Source organism: Polypterus senegalus, chromosome 16 (genome assembly GCF_016835505.1).
Source record: "Polypterus senegalus isolate Bchr_013 chromosome 16, ASM1683550v1, whole genome shotgun sequence".
NCBI lineage: Eukaryota > Metazoa > Chordata > Cladistia > Polypteriformes > Polypteridae > Polypterus > Polypterus senegalus.
This window is the reverse complement of record NC_053169.1, coordinates 3519713-3534224: the sequence shown is the minus strand read 5'-3', so window position 1 is coordinate 3534224 and position 14512 is coordinate 3519713. Positions and strand designations below refer to the sequence as shown.

At 53.8% G+C, this 14512-nt stretch overlaps 1 protein-coding gene across 1 annotated transcript; it reads right to left on the bottom strand.

Moving 5' to 3' along the window:
- Positions 1-2127: 2127 nt before the first annotated feature.
- LOC120516320 (chorion-specific transcription factor GCMa-like) lies at positions 2128-9544 on the bottom strand. The gene is made up of 6 exons (XM_039737913.1): positions 9467-9544; positions 7281-7372; positions 6695-6947; positions 5010-5122; positions 4602-4730; positions 2128-3041 (listed from the first exon to the last, which is right to left on the bottom strand). The coding sequence occupies exons 2-6, from the start codon at positions 7356-7358 to the stop codon at positions 2334-2336; spliced, it is 1281 nt and encodes a 426-aa protein (XP_039593847.1). The 5' UTR covers positions 7359-7372; positions 9467-9544; the 3' UTR covers positions 2128-2333.
- Positions 9545-14512: the final 4968 nt, after the last annotated feature.

Genomic DNA, 14512 nt, shown 5'->3' with positions numbered 1-14512 from the left:
ACCACACCCGTTAATGGATAACCGACGCCTGTGTTGACATGCAGGGAAAGTGGTGCCAGGTCAGTGCCCACGGGAGAGGGTCCGACTGTAGGGCATGCCCTTCTTAAATACTGAATGGTGAATGTGGCGCTGCCATTGGCACACCAAACGCTTAATCCACTGAAGGGTAGGGGTCTGCACTATTTCAGAGCTGAACTGAGCGGCTGAGGCCAGGTGGCACCATATAGCCCAGAGTGTCACATTACAATAACGATGGCGGTGGGTGCCACTCTCCAGTGTTGGTGTGGGATTTTCTCTCGATTTGGAGAAGTGAACTCTAATGCCAACTGGCACTCCATTCAAGGCTGGCTCCTGCCCTGTACCAGGAGGGGATTGACTGGGTGAGAAATGTTGAAATTACAGGAATAAAGTGGGAATGTGCGAGACCCCCACTTCCACAGGACAGCAAAGGGCACTTTATTGGGCATTGGACGTGTCGGGAAAGGCAAGTCCTAAAGAATTAGGAACGCCCGCCACGATATCCAAGTCGATGAAGCAAATTTAATGTTGGTGTGCCGTAATGAGGAAGATGCCATCACATCCATGGGCTCGGGTGCCCAGCGCCCCCTGTCCTTTGGGGTAATGGCAGTGTGGGAGCACATAAAGGGGCAGAAACAAAAGCAGGTTGATTGCTGCCTGCTGGAGTTTGAAGACCTGGGTACTACCAGGCGGGTATCGGGATTGCCAGTTAAGCCGATTTCTCGATTCCCACTCCATCCTCGCTTGTTTCACTCGGCCTGCAAGGTCTGTCCCTCCCACATCAAAGGCTTGCCAGTCAATGCCATGCCTGGCACACCCAGGGAGAAGAGCTCCTCATGCCACCCGCAATGCCCAGCTGCTGTTTTCCACTGTGTGCCAATCGTGGTCTGACGGCCCACCGTGTTGCTTTTGGCCAATGGCAGTCAACGAGCACCCTAGCGAGAACGTCAGTGGGCAGATGCGCCCAACTCCCGGCAGGTCCAAGTCCGTCTGGGCAGGTGGGGTGACATCCGGAGAATTCGTCTCTTCATTGAAACGACCGAGGCAGCTGGAAGGGCCGTTGAATTGCAGGAGCAATAGAATGCCAGTCTACCAGCTGGCAGGGACACTGCGAAGGGAAGGCACTCAATGTGCTCATCAGGAGGACTCGTCTAGCATTCCTCTTTGGATGGCACCACTGTGGCCTTGTAAGGTCAATCAAACGTAACCTTGGCACAAGTCTCGCCACGTTAGATGCCAGGAGCGTCCTAAATGCTGTGGCACGCCAGCTGTCTGATCATTTGGCCGTTGGGTGAATGTTGTGGTGTGACTGCTGAGTCGCATGCTGCACTGCCCCCCTCTGGTTCGGCTGTGGCACCCAGGCAGTCTGGGTGCTGGCACATGTTCAATTGTATAAATGCAGCAGACCCTGGCACATCTGTGGCAGATTGTATTGAGATGCCCATTTTGTGATGGGTCTCAGGGCACAGGCTGGTACTCGCTGCCCGACTCTTTCTGGTTGGCCAATGTGACATTCAGTTACAGTGGCCATCAAAGGTGGTGTGGTGCCCTGGGCTTACGGACTTGGCATGTTCTCCTTTCTCACCCTTTACTACCCAAACAGGAGTCAGCTGGCACTTACTATGGTGGCTTCCTCATCTCTGTGGCCACAGCGTCTCTTTCTTATCTTTGACATGCAGAACAGAGTGGTAACAAGATGCCAACATGATGTGCATCGGGTCACAGATGACTTGTGAAATGTCACAGCACGATGACAAGTGAGATTGACTGGCATTGGCAATGGAGCCGTAGCCTGGCATAGGTGTGACTGCAATTGATGACAGAAAAGCAAAATGTGGGCCGAGTGCCTACCAGTGAGGCCACTGATGGGTAGTGCCAGGTGCCCATGCTGACCGCGGAGTGACGACCACACCTGAACAGGCCTCATTGCCCAGTCTGGTGTGACTTTGTGTTCATTAAAGTGACCTTTTCTTGTCACCCGCTGTTTGAGCGAGCCATGTGCCCCCCAGCTGTCTGTTGCACCTTTAACATCCCAGATGCCTGCCTGACTGCCCACCATGTGCCATTCTCGGCTTGTTGTACCTCAGCAATGACAGATCAAGCAAGGGGTGACACATAAAAAGAAGCTTTATTGTGGCATCTTTGTGACAAGTGACAAACGTGGAGAGACACAGGCCGACCCCAGCGAGCCCCTCGCCTCACGCGCCCCTTTCCTGCTCCTGAAGTGGTCCATGGCCCAAGGCCGCACTTGTCCTGTGCCCACCCTGGCATGACCCCCAGACCCTCGAGCGCAGCGATGCAGCCACCTGACGTCATCATCTGAAGGTCTCGTTTATGAAGTACGTCCTCTCGTCCCCCCCGGCTGCCATGCTGCCGTACTTTCCTTGCGGCAGCCTCTGATCAGTTAGTCTCGCTATTGCCGAGGGTGGGGGGGCTTGGCTGGCAGGGTGTCTGCCCACCAGTGCGTCTTCTTGGTACGCGTCATACGCCGCCGAAGTAAGGAAGCTGCTGCCGTAGCTCCACGTGGCCTTCTTGTCACAGCCGTCTCCGTCCCATGGCTGATCTCCGCCCGTGCGAAAGCCGCAGTAAGGACTTCTGCTCTTTGGCATCGCGCCCTGGCAGCCCTCACTTGGGGTGTCAAAGATGCCCTGAAGATCGGTGGTCTCACAAGGGTAGCCCCCTGAGCTCGGCGCATAGCCGATGAAAGGTTTGCTTGAACAAAAGTTTAAGTTGTGAATCATCTTGTTCCAGGTGTCCCCAGAGTCCCAGCTGGAGTTGCCCACCGTCGCATAGCCGCCCTCCGGATATTGCAGGCATCGGCCGTAATACTTGGTGCCCTCCACCACGTCAAAGGGGCCGTTCGGCACGTAAGGGGACGTCCCGCAGCCAAAAGTGCCGGGAAGTGGGAAAGCAAGACTCGGGTGGAGGGGCTCCTCCTGGTACTCCCCCTGGTACTCCTCTCCACAATGGGATGGCATGGCGGGCAGCTGTCCCTCTGAGCTGGAGGTGGCACCTGTGAAAAGCTAAACAGGAAGGTCTGAAGTGAGAGCCTCTGTGAAGACGAGTGGGCGTCCGGCGGTCAGTCGGCCCAGTGGAGGGACCCCCCAATGAACAGGCTAAGCACATGCGGGACCCCCGGCACGACTGTGAGGGCAGAGAAAGCTCACAATTCACACTTTCTGGGTGGTCCCTTAGGGCCACACAGCAGAGGGGACTGAACGGGTGACTCTTTGTAAAGCCCCCTGTTTTTACCACTTGACTCCCCTCCAGGCTAATAACCTGGCGGACCACTTCAAGGGCCAGCCCACCCTGCTGGGGTTGATGGACGGAGGTGACACTGGGACACTCGCTGGTGGTGGCTCTTTATCTTTTACTTCTTACCAGCCAGGCTGAGCTCGGGGGTCCAAGGACTGAGCTTTGAGCCCCGAGGTGGTCATTTCTCTGCCGAGTGGAGGTGGCAGGTGGGCACTAGGATGTCACAGGGGCTTCTGCAACGGCATGTTGGGGTGTGATGGTCACCTGGTAGTGCTGCTGACAGAAGAGCGAAGGACCGTGAGGGTGACGTTTGATTTGGATTTCTTGGGGGGCTTCTTCACTTTCTCATTGCCTGCTTAGCTGTCTTTGGAGGTTTTGCTTTCCACACAAGCGTTTTCCTAATCTGCACAATAAAATCTGATGAGCGCCCGTGGACTTCTGGGGTCTCGTTTGTAAAACTTGGCATGAAAGACCACCCTGCGATGAGGGCCTGCATATGCTAATGAAGCTCATCGTGCACCCTGAGCCTGACCTGACATGCCCACCTTACCAGACCACCGAGCCACGACATTTGAGATGACGTCACTGCTTATGGTTGACCGACGCTGCTCTGTGCCAGGCGCCCTTCGTGTGGTACACATGCGTTCGGCTGCCCCGATTCGTTTGGCATCACAGTCCGGCCTGTGCACCCACTGCAAGCTCAAACTGAACGTGGCACGGTTTATGGCTTCCAGCACAGCGGGCACAATGGAGCTCAGGCTTGGCTGAGATGTTCCTAAGCTGCTGGCCACTTCCCTGTAGTAGGGGGCTGCCCCTGTGGGCGATTTTGGGCAGTCGGTTTTTCAAATATTGGTGCCAACTCAGAGCCCAGTTTCAAGAGAAGGGCACACGTGGACACTTGACCCTGCCAGATAATCCATGGTGTGTCAGCCATCAGGCTTGGCCAGGCTGTAGGGGCGCCACAAACTGAGGGGCACCGAGGCGGGGGCTACAGTGCAAATCTGCAGCATTAGCCCCCTTGAAAGGCAACCGCAGTGACCCGTTCATCACTTTCATCTGCTAGTGATGGCGTCTCGCCCGCTGAAGCACTGGGCTGCATTTCCCTCCTTCATCAATGGCGTCATCATCTCCAGATGGACCAGAGTGGCATCAAATTAACGCCAACAGATGTTCTGACTTTGGCGTGTCTCCCCCTTGCAGATTTGGTTTGTTTGTCTAGAAGCCTGAGCCCTGGCACTGCCCGTCTAGTGTGAGGATGCTGGTGGACGCCCCTCGCTCACTCTTTCCAAACCCACCGAGCGAAGCCCCCATTGATACGACGAGGGTACCTCATAATCCAAAGCCTTCGGCGCATTCAGCGTCTTCATCGGGGCACTCGAGCGTTTCCTGTTGACCGACTTCCTCGCCTCGGCTTCCAGCTTGGACTCGGGCCTGGGGTGGTCGTGGACGCCTTTGGACTAAAAGCCAAAGCAAAGTGAAAGGGGGGCCGCGTTAGCCTGGCACCGCGGCTGCAGTTCTCCCAGGCGGCCCACTTGCTGGAAGCTCAGATGTCAGCCCCCTGGCCCTGCGGTGACATCTGAGTCCCTGCATGTCCCAAAGACCCTCCCACTCAAATGACCCCCACAGTCCATCGAGTCATAGCTAAGCGGTCCCAAATGGCCTCAAGTGGTCTCTGTGCCCCCCTCATGCCCCCTTCTTCACATATTTAATCACGGACTCCAATGAGATATGCTCACCTGAAAAAAAATATACAAGCCCTCGTGTCTCCAGAAGTTGGTGACGGGGTATCCGCCGTGTCCTCGACAGCTGACCAGCGTGAGCAGACCGTGACAGTTGGGACAGCCCTTGTCTGAAAAAAGAGGACACAAAATCAAGGGGGCAAACACCCGAGGGCCCCTGAGCCCATTTACTGGATGTGAGACAACGCGGAAGGGCCGCCATGTTTGCCCCGTATCACAAAATGGCCGCTGAGCGGACCCCCTAACAGTTTCCCACCGCTTCATGCCGGTTGACTTCAACTCCTTGGCTCCTCCCTCACAATCCACTCCACAAGTCCACCCCAATGAGAAGCCTGGGAGTGAAAACTGCGTCCCCCCCAGCTTATCAGGTAAGATTCCATGGGGTCCCCCCCCCCACAAGCCCCTCCTTCCGCTGATCAGCTGACGTTTTGCAGATGTCCGTTTCTAAGCAGGAGCCACGGACCCCCTGGGCGCTTTCTGTCGCCATCACTAATCAGTGCGGTCATAGCTGATGACACGGCACAGTGGGCCCCATGCCCATCCTCGGGTCTCACGTGTCCTCGAGGGCTCAGGAGTGTGTGCCACTGCCACACCCACCTCACGATGACGCCCCCCGGTCTGGGACCCGAGTGCCGCAGGTGACACCTGAGCGCCACACTGGAACAGTGGGAGGTTTTGGATGGGGGCTGTGAGTCGGAGGACCTCCTTGCAGGGCTGGACATGTCGGGGGGCTCGCTAACCCACCCTGTGCAGCCTCTGTGCCACCGCTGTGTCCTCTGATGGTGGCCTTCTGTGCCACTTTGTTCTGCTGCTCCCGCCCTCCTCTTCAGTTCCCGCTCTGCTTTCTCAGTTTTAATCTTTAAATTTCCTGTTTCGGCCCCCCTGGCGGCCCCCCGGACTTTCCTTTGGCTTTGCTGATTTCAGTGACTTTGCCCGAGATTTGCTCAGTAAGACCACGAGAGTTGACGGTGGACCCCCAACCCGGACCCTGACCCTCTGACTGGCATCCTTTGCATTTTGCTGTCCTGTGAAGAGGTGGCCCATTTCCTGGCCTTAAGTCCCCACCATGGTAGGTGGCCCTCCTGAGATCAAAGACTGCCCGTGAAGAAGCGAGTGGGGTGAATGGTGGCGACGCAGGGTGGCCCAGAGGGGGGCATTTTAGACTTGGCACTCCGTCGTATGAGCCATGTGCGGAGTTACTTCTCGACGGCGTGGAGGAGTTTTGTGGCAGAACTGGGACATCCTGCGTCTACCTGCACACACACGGGGGGCTTCATCTTGTACTGGGCAACTCGACGACACAGCTGAGTTGGCACAGGGCAGCTTGGCAAAGTGGCTTTGAAACACATAAATGGCTCTCACCAATGCCCATGGCTGATGCCCATGCTGCCTATGTCCTCGAAGCTGGGCACGTGTCATGGACACCTTAAATCGTTGCCAGTGCCTGTGTGAACGATAATGTGGAGGCCGCGGGTGCCGGACGTGAGCGTGACGGAGGTGAACACGTTGGCAGTGCCCCCCAAACACTTCACTTTAAGCAGATGTTGCTCATTTTGATCTTATCGACTGACTCACCATCCAAAGCCCACCGCGACACCATAACTCCCCCCTGGGGCGGCACGCCAGCGGGCACCTCCTCCTGACAAGTCAGACCCTCAAAGCCGTCGGGCTGCCATACTCACTTTGCTGCTTCTGCCGGGCCTTGTCGCAGATGGCGGGTCTCAGGTAGATCTTTCTTCCGTCGGGCATCGTGCAGTCGTTACTACAGAGCACGACGCCCAGGCAGGACTTCTTGAGGATGCGGGAGTTGTGGTTGTTGGTGTTCCTCATCGCCCAGCCGCTTAGGTGGCGCTGGGCGTTCTTGTCGTGGCAGCTGTAGACGTGTTTGACGTACGAGTCCGTCCACTCCTGGAACTTGTCGACGTGCTTCACTTCCTTCAGGAGACAAGACGGCTTAGTGCGGGCAGACGAAACGGAGACCTCTCAGCGGCCCTCTCGTCACCGAAGTAACGAAGGGCTTGAAAACCACAAGGCCTTCTGATTGGGAAGGAACCCCGTGAACCCACCTGGCATCGCGCTGCCACTTGAGCCCCGTCTGCCAGAGCTGCGCCAATGTGCTCCTCGTACGAAAAAGAAAAGGGACACGGGCGAGGTGGCAGCGCGACACCAAACGGGGTGACAATCAGGAGAAGGCGGCAAGCAGAGGATGCCAATGGCACCGTTAACACCCCAATGGCGCCAGTCAGACACAAGATGGCACAGTCCTACCTGAGGAAGGCTGACGTCATTAATGTCCCAGCCCATCCTGCTGAAGAAGCCTGGGTTGTCAGCCGAGACCTTTGACATCTTGTGACGCCGCTCTGCAAAACAGAAATGGTTAAGGACGCAGCGGGGCACCAGGCCAGTGTGCCCACCCAGCCTCATTCACTTCCTACTCTCCCACACCGATTGTCCCCCCCCACCAGCCCCCTCAAAGGCAATAAGCGCTTCATGCGGGTTTGGTGGTCTTCAGGACTGAATGGTCAAAAAAGGACACGCGGACCGCCCGCGACCCCAGTCGAGACCCCAGCAGCGCTGTGGGCAAGGCAGGAACATTGGGGCTGCCAGCCCCCCCTTTGCCCGCACACCCACATACTGGGACCAGCCAATCAGCCGGACATAAACTGCTGGGGGGACCCTTTGGGGTCGTGTTTCGGTGTCCCCCTCGTCCTGCTGAGCCTTGCTTTATGTCACCTTTGTCATCGAGCGTCACCACAAACTAAACCCACAAACGTTAGACAACATCCTAAAGAAATGGAAGAAAGGGAACGTTAAACCTCTTTAGTCTCAAGCAGAGCAACCTGCGTGGGGACCTCCTGGGGGTCTTCAAGGTCCTCAGAGGCGCTGATAGGGCCCATCCAGCCTGAGGGTGAGTCACACACTCGAGGACATCGGTGGCAATGAAGGGGAAGCGAATCCAGGAAGGACGTCTGCACGCAAAGGATTGTGGGAAGCTGCAGCCAACTACTGAGCCACAGGGCTGAACGTCAGTGAGCTTCAGGGGGACGTGGAGGAGACGGTGGGAGAGCTGAGCGGCGCCAACACGTCCGACGGGCTGAAGGGTCTCCACTCGGCTGTCCGATTTCTTTTGTGTTCAAATCCAGACAATTAAACACCAACCAAAAGGGTCAAACTCGGTGCCTCCGTCCATCCACTTTCTCGTGCCACTCATGTGTGTTCAGGGCTACAGGGTGGTCCTGATACGAAAATGAGGCGAATTAAGTGAAATGTGGCAAAGGTGCCCACCGACAGTAGGAGATGACACACATTAGGCCACAAAACCTCTGAAGCCACGAGTGTGTTGGCAGCGCACAGTAAGGCAGGTGGCGGGCACCAGAGAGCAGAACACATGCCAAGATGTCCCAGGTGACATCAGGCCATCGCCTCACCAATTGAGATGGACACACAAGGACACTTTTAAAGTCATATCAGAGTCTTAAAAAAAGAACAAAGTAGGCATACTGCGTAAGGTTGGCACCCTGGCAGCGGAAGTTATTAAAGACATTGCTGGCAAGTCGTGGAACAGCCGCACCAGCTCACCACGCAGTGACAACAAGGAGCAATGGCAACATAAAGGAAGTGCAGGCGGGCACTGCCACTCAGGTGCCGACTGTCAGTTAGCGCAGTGAGGACCTTCGTGGGGTGCAGCGCTGCACTCTGCTCATCAGTTCACTTCCTTTGTATTTTAGAAATCTAAACTGACCCCCAAAGCACCGAGAGGGCTCAGCGGACCACCCAAACTGTGTGCTCCGGATTGTCAGGCCTGAGGTCCCCCATCTTTAGATTTCTTTATCGCTCGTCACTGCTCTTTTTGTTTTAAACTCCATTCACTCATTAGAGGGTGACAAGGACCCAACCCGATCCCTGGGACATCAATCACAAATTGGCACAAGATGCCAGTCCGTCACAGGGCACACTGAAGACTTGGCACCAAAAAAAAAAGGCAAACGCGCACATGTGGAAGGAAGGGCACCGCATCACGTAACGGTTCATAATGCACTGCCGACCCCCGCGTGTATGGGGGGCTCTGGCTCAGGCCCGACGTCGCCGGGTGTCACTGCCTGACCGAGAGGATCAGCACACCGACGAACTGCACCTCAAGTGCCAGCCTGGGAAGTGCGGAATGACAAGAACAAGACCACCTTTAGACCCCCAATCCACACAAGCGGCACACCAAACACCGAGGAGCGGCGCAGCACTCGTGCTCTGCATCGCCACAGTTGTCACCCGGTGTCCCGCAGCTCTGGCGACAAGGACGGGCGTCCATCTGAGAAGAAGGCAGAGCGCAGGATGGCAGGGCGGACACTTTGCGACGACAGCCGCGGGACTCGGCGCTGCTTTCTCTCGGACTTAAAGCCCCGAGCCGCCGCCTTGCCCCGCCCCGCCTCGCTAAGCGCAGCGCACTTTCCACGTACCTGGCGGGCTCGGCCAAATTGTGGCGCCCGGGGCGCTCGCTCTTCATGGCCACGCCGCGGCGCGTCTCGTCTCCGGCGGCTCTGCCTCCTGTCGGGCTCACCTGCGCGTTTTTCTGTCGCCTCGGCAGGCAAAGCAGCCGGCACGCCTGGCCAATCGGAAGGCGCCTCGCGCTTTATAAGGAGCGTCGCCCTGGCCGTTCGGAGTCTTCTGTGCGAGGGGCACCCGAGGGTCGCAGACATCGCGACAGAGCAGGTGAAGGTGGCCCAAAGTTGCTTGTGCTCCGTGTGTTTGTGTGCGCCTGTCACTGGGGTGTTAAACGCGGATATTCAGCCCAAAAACTCACGGGTACCAAGTCTTAAATATGATGCCCAGGTGGCATTGCCCAGGGGCACTTAAAATGGAATGAAGCCCCATTTTAGATAACTGGCGTCACGTTAATTCTTCTTCTTCTTCTTCTTCTTCTTCCCCCGACTGGATTGTCCTTTAAAGTTCGCTCCCGTTTCTGTCTCTTTGGAGATCCACTGAACGTGTTCAGTCATTTGAGTTCATTGGCTTCCCGTTTCACCTCAGAACGGACAGTGCAGTACGCCGAGTGTTTGTATAGCGCCTTTCACTGAGTGCTGAGGACAGTTCAGTTAAAACAGACGTATGCACGAGTGGCGCACACAGAATCGCGGCGACCAACAGCATCTCTCCATGAATGAACTGATGAACTCTGTGAGTTTTATGATTTTAATCAACTGGCCAAAGAAAGTCAGAGTCCTGGGGACTTCGGCCAAATGACCACCCGCCCGCTCCTGGGTGCTAGCTGTCCGATTTGATGAGAGTAGCCTGGCAGTGGAGCGCTGGCACCAAGTGTCACATCCAGGGACCGATAGAGACATCTAACCCTAAGCCTAACCCTAATTTCTCGGAGCTCCACTCTAACTCAGTGGTTCTCAACCTGTGGGGCGGGCACCCTAGGGGGGCACGAAGTAACAAAAAGGGGGGCGTGAAGATGTGAAAAAAAGAAAACAAGAATCAAAAATATGACAAAAACATCTGTTGAAACCAAAACAAATGAACTGAAACTACAATCAGATACGAGAACAATAAATCGAGAGTTAGATAAACGTCGATAAAAGTGAAGTAGGTAGAATAAAAAAACAAAAAGATGTTGGGGGGGCACGCGATTAAAGCTGTTATGAAAACTCGGGTCGCAAATACGTAAAAGTTGAGAAACGCTGGCATAACTGGCTTGTTGGCTCATCCTGCAGGTCTCACCTGGTCTTGTGAATCTGGGGGTCTACACGTTAGGCTGGCAAGAGTGTCTAGTTCTGGGAGACCATTACAGACTCTGTGGCACGGAGGGTTAGTCTGCCAAAAAGGCCACTGGCAGATGGGCACACTGTTACCAATTGAAACGCCTCCCACTGGCAATAATGTTCACAGGTTCTGCTGCATTCTTGAGTTTCTCCATTTTGGACCCCATGTAGGTACCAGTCACACTTGGCACAGTATGGGCTCATGGGGTCTTCATTGTGTTTCTTTGTTTTGCTGTGTTTGTGTTCTTTGGGCCACTGAGACCGCACCGTGCCACTCTTCACAGGCAGAACTGGCAGTTCATGGCCAGTCATGTGTTGTGATGTTAGATCAGGTCAACTTCCTTAATCCCTTGGGGACATTCGGCCGCCTGCTTTGGCCCAAGTCTTGTACTCGACTGACAGTGGACTGACTGCGGCCCACCTGCTTCACAGCCACTGTGGGGTCTTCGCCAAGTGAGTGACTACTGGGGGCTGCCACTGTCACATGTAAGAAAGCGGCAGCCTGGCATCACCTCCTAAGACCCCGCCATGCAGAGTGTTGGTGAAAGTGATTGAGTAACTTGACTTAATGAAGGGGCCACACAGACTAAGGTGGGCTTTAAGACGTCCGACTTGAAAATCGTGTAGTGACCAATGGATGTCTTGTACCCATCCTCAGGTCACACATCTCCTGTCAAAGGCCTGGCAGTAATGCCATCTGCATGGGTGGCAGACTCGCATCTCACAAGACCTGCTGAGAATCTTCAGAGCTGCACCTGAGAGCCGTAATGTGACGAGACGCGCCATCTTTAGTGGCCTGACCCCCAGCAGCTAACTTGTTTGGGGACGACGGTACCCACCGTTGCTTCTGAAGGATCGTTTCTCCTTATAGGAAATTCTTAAAGGTGACTTTTTATTCAATGGCCTTCCTTTAGAAATCCAACAATTCATCACTTTGTATTCTTCAGCAAATCGGTATAAAATGACGTGGATGCATGCCTGGCATTACTCGGGCAAAGATGTGCACATCTGGTCTGGAGGTAAATCACGTCTGATTGATGGCACCTGAAATCTAAACCTGTGTCTTTTATAGATGTCCCTGTAATGAATGTGCCAACCAACAAAGGCTTCTGAGAAGGCCAAGGCTGCCCCATGAAATGCTGGCACTACTGGCTTGTGCTGCACCTGGGGCAGTGCCCCACTTGAGAGGAGATTAACAAGGATGGAGATAAACCTGAAGACCCTTAAGAACCATTGGGAGTGTCCTTTCTTTGGCACAATGAGGACTTCAGCAGAAGAGCGTTAAGAAAGACCAGCTGGGCTCATTCACGCCAGTGTCAATACACCCTGATGGTGCCACGCTGGGGTGGCATCTATCTATCTATCTATCTATCTATCTATCTATCTATCTATCTATCTATCTATCATATAGTGCCTTTCATCTATCTATCTATCTATTATATAGTGCCTTTCATCTATCTATCTATCTATCTATCTATCTATCTATCTATCTATTATATAGTGCCTTTCATATCTATCTATCTATCTATCATATAGCGCCTTTCACATATCTATCTATTATATAGTGCCTTTCACTCTATCTATCTATCTATCATATAGCGCCTTTCATATCTATCTATGTATCTATCTATCTATCATATAGTGCCTTTCACATATCTATCTATTATATAGCGCCTTTCCTGTCTGTCTGTCAGGTGTATTTCCTGCACTGACATTCAATGTGATGTAATCAAGAATATTGAACTTTATGTCATGGAGGATGTACTGATATCCAATAATGCAGCCCCCCTGTATAAACGGTGGTCCACTTTTCCTGACTTCTGCGGAAACTCATTGATATTTTGAGTTGTACCCCAATTTCATTTTGACACCAAGGGGGTCCTACTTGTCTTCAGGTGTCCAGTCAATTTATCGACCACCTCCAGTTCCTTGCATTGCGTCGGCCTCCCTTCTTTAATGAATTCATTGTTGCTCAGTGTGAGGGGCTTTGGGACCCTTGAGGTACCCACAGTAAACATGGCAGCGGTGGAGCCGCACGCTCAGATTTTGTGCCCTTTTTGACCTGAACTGCCACACTTTGGTGTTTTATACCCTGAATGTGCTTTTTATTTCCAGTCGCTCATAAATGAGATATGCTGACAGTTCTGTACCTGCGGTGGGCTGGCGCCCTGCCTGTCCGGGGTTTGTTTCCTGCCTCGTGCCCTTTGCTGGCTGGGGTTGGCTCCAGCAGACCCCCGTGACCCTGTAGTTAGGATATAGCGGGTTGGATAATCGATGGATGGATGGGGTTCTGTACTGCACTTGATGAAGCGTTCATTTCTGGGACATTTTCTCACGGCCCCGTTGTTAATCGGCCCAACAAGCACGACTGTAAACTCAACAAAATCTTCCATCCATTAATTTATTTTCTAAGTGTCTTTACTTCATCACAAGGCTTGATAAAAACAGTAAGCCTTCCAGATGAATTGTAAGATGAAGAGAGAATTGCTGCTCATGTCGATAGTCCCGCGGTGGTCTTCAGAGGTCGTGCTGGCAGGTGGGCTGTCACGTGGTGTCTCACCGATTTACGATCTCTGACCTCTGACCTCAACCCCTCCACACGCCGAAGACCACGAAAGCATTGAAAGCAAACCCTGCGGATGGCCCGATGAGCAGCCCCGTGTGCGGGTGACGAAGTGGAAGAAGTGTGAGGGGTCACAGAGACGGGAGCTGACGCCATCCACCGGTGAAGCGCGGTGGTGCAGCTTTAGGCTACGGGAGGCGTCTGAGCACAGAACAGAGAAATGGTGGGGAACTGAGGAAAAAGCTCGGGGGGCTTCAAGTAAAAACCTACCGTGCATGCCTGCTAAGCAGGACTTTCGAGCCAACAGAAGTCAGGAACATCGAGCAGAAAAGAGCGGGACCTGAGAGAGCCAGCGCAGCGAGCCGGGCGGGGGGCTCCATCTCAGAAGAGACCCGGCGGAACAAACGTTTAGGGCAAACATAACTGCGAAGGAAGGCAGCCTGGTCTGTTTTGTTGTTTTTTTATCTTCACGTGTCTGTAGATGTTTCTTCTCATTCGTTATGATGAAGTCTTCATGTTGATCACTCACTAGCAAATTTATAATCAGGCATTTTATGTTTATGTACGGTTACACAGTTAAAAAAAACCCTGCGAGGTGAACCTTGCCATTTAATGCCCACAGCCCATTCACAAGACTCGGGAAGTGCAGGGGGCCTTTGGTGTCTTTAGCCTGCCCGAGTGAGAATTCCGCGAGTTGATTCCTGAGTGTCGGTCAGAGTCTGAAGAGGACGAGAAGCATTCGTGCGTCGGCCCGACACTCAGACACTCGGGCGTTTGGGCGCTCAGCTCCGCCGCTGCTGCTGTAGTGGAGGCGTTGCCATCTAGCGGTCAATTTGAGTATTGCCTCGTTCAGTTCGCTCGGCTCCGTCCTTCGTCCGGAGAGCAGTCAGCAAGTCACATGAGCCCCGGCGCTTTCAGACTTTTAAATACAAAAGGAGGTTTAACTGCCTTACAGATGTCCACGCGTAGAAACGTCTTGCTGTTTTGTTGGATGTCTTTGATGCTAACTTTGTATTGAAAGAGCCTTTTGTGTTGTAGTTTTACAAACATCTGACAGTCAAAGCAGCACTCTGGCCAAGAATCGGGTTTTACTTGCGTTATCTATTATATAGTGCCTTTCCTATCTATCTATCTATCTATCTATCTATCTATCTATCTATCTATCTATCTATCTATCT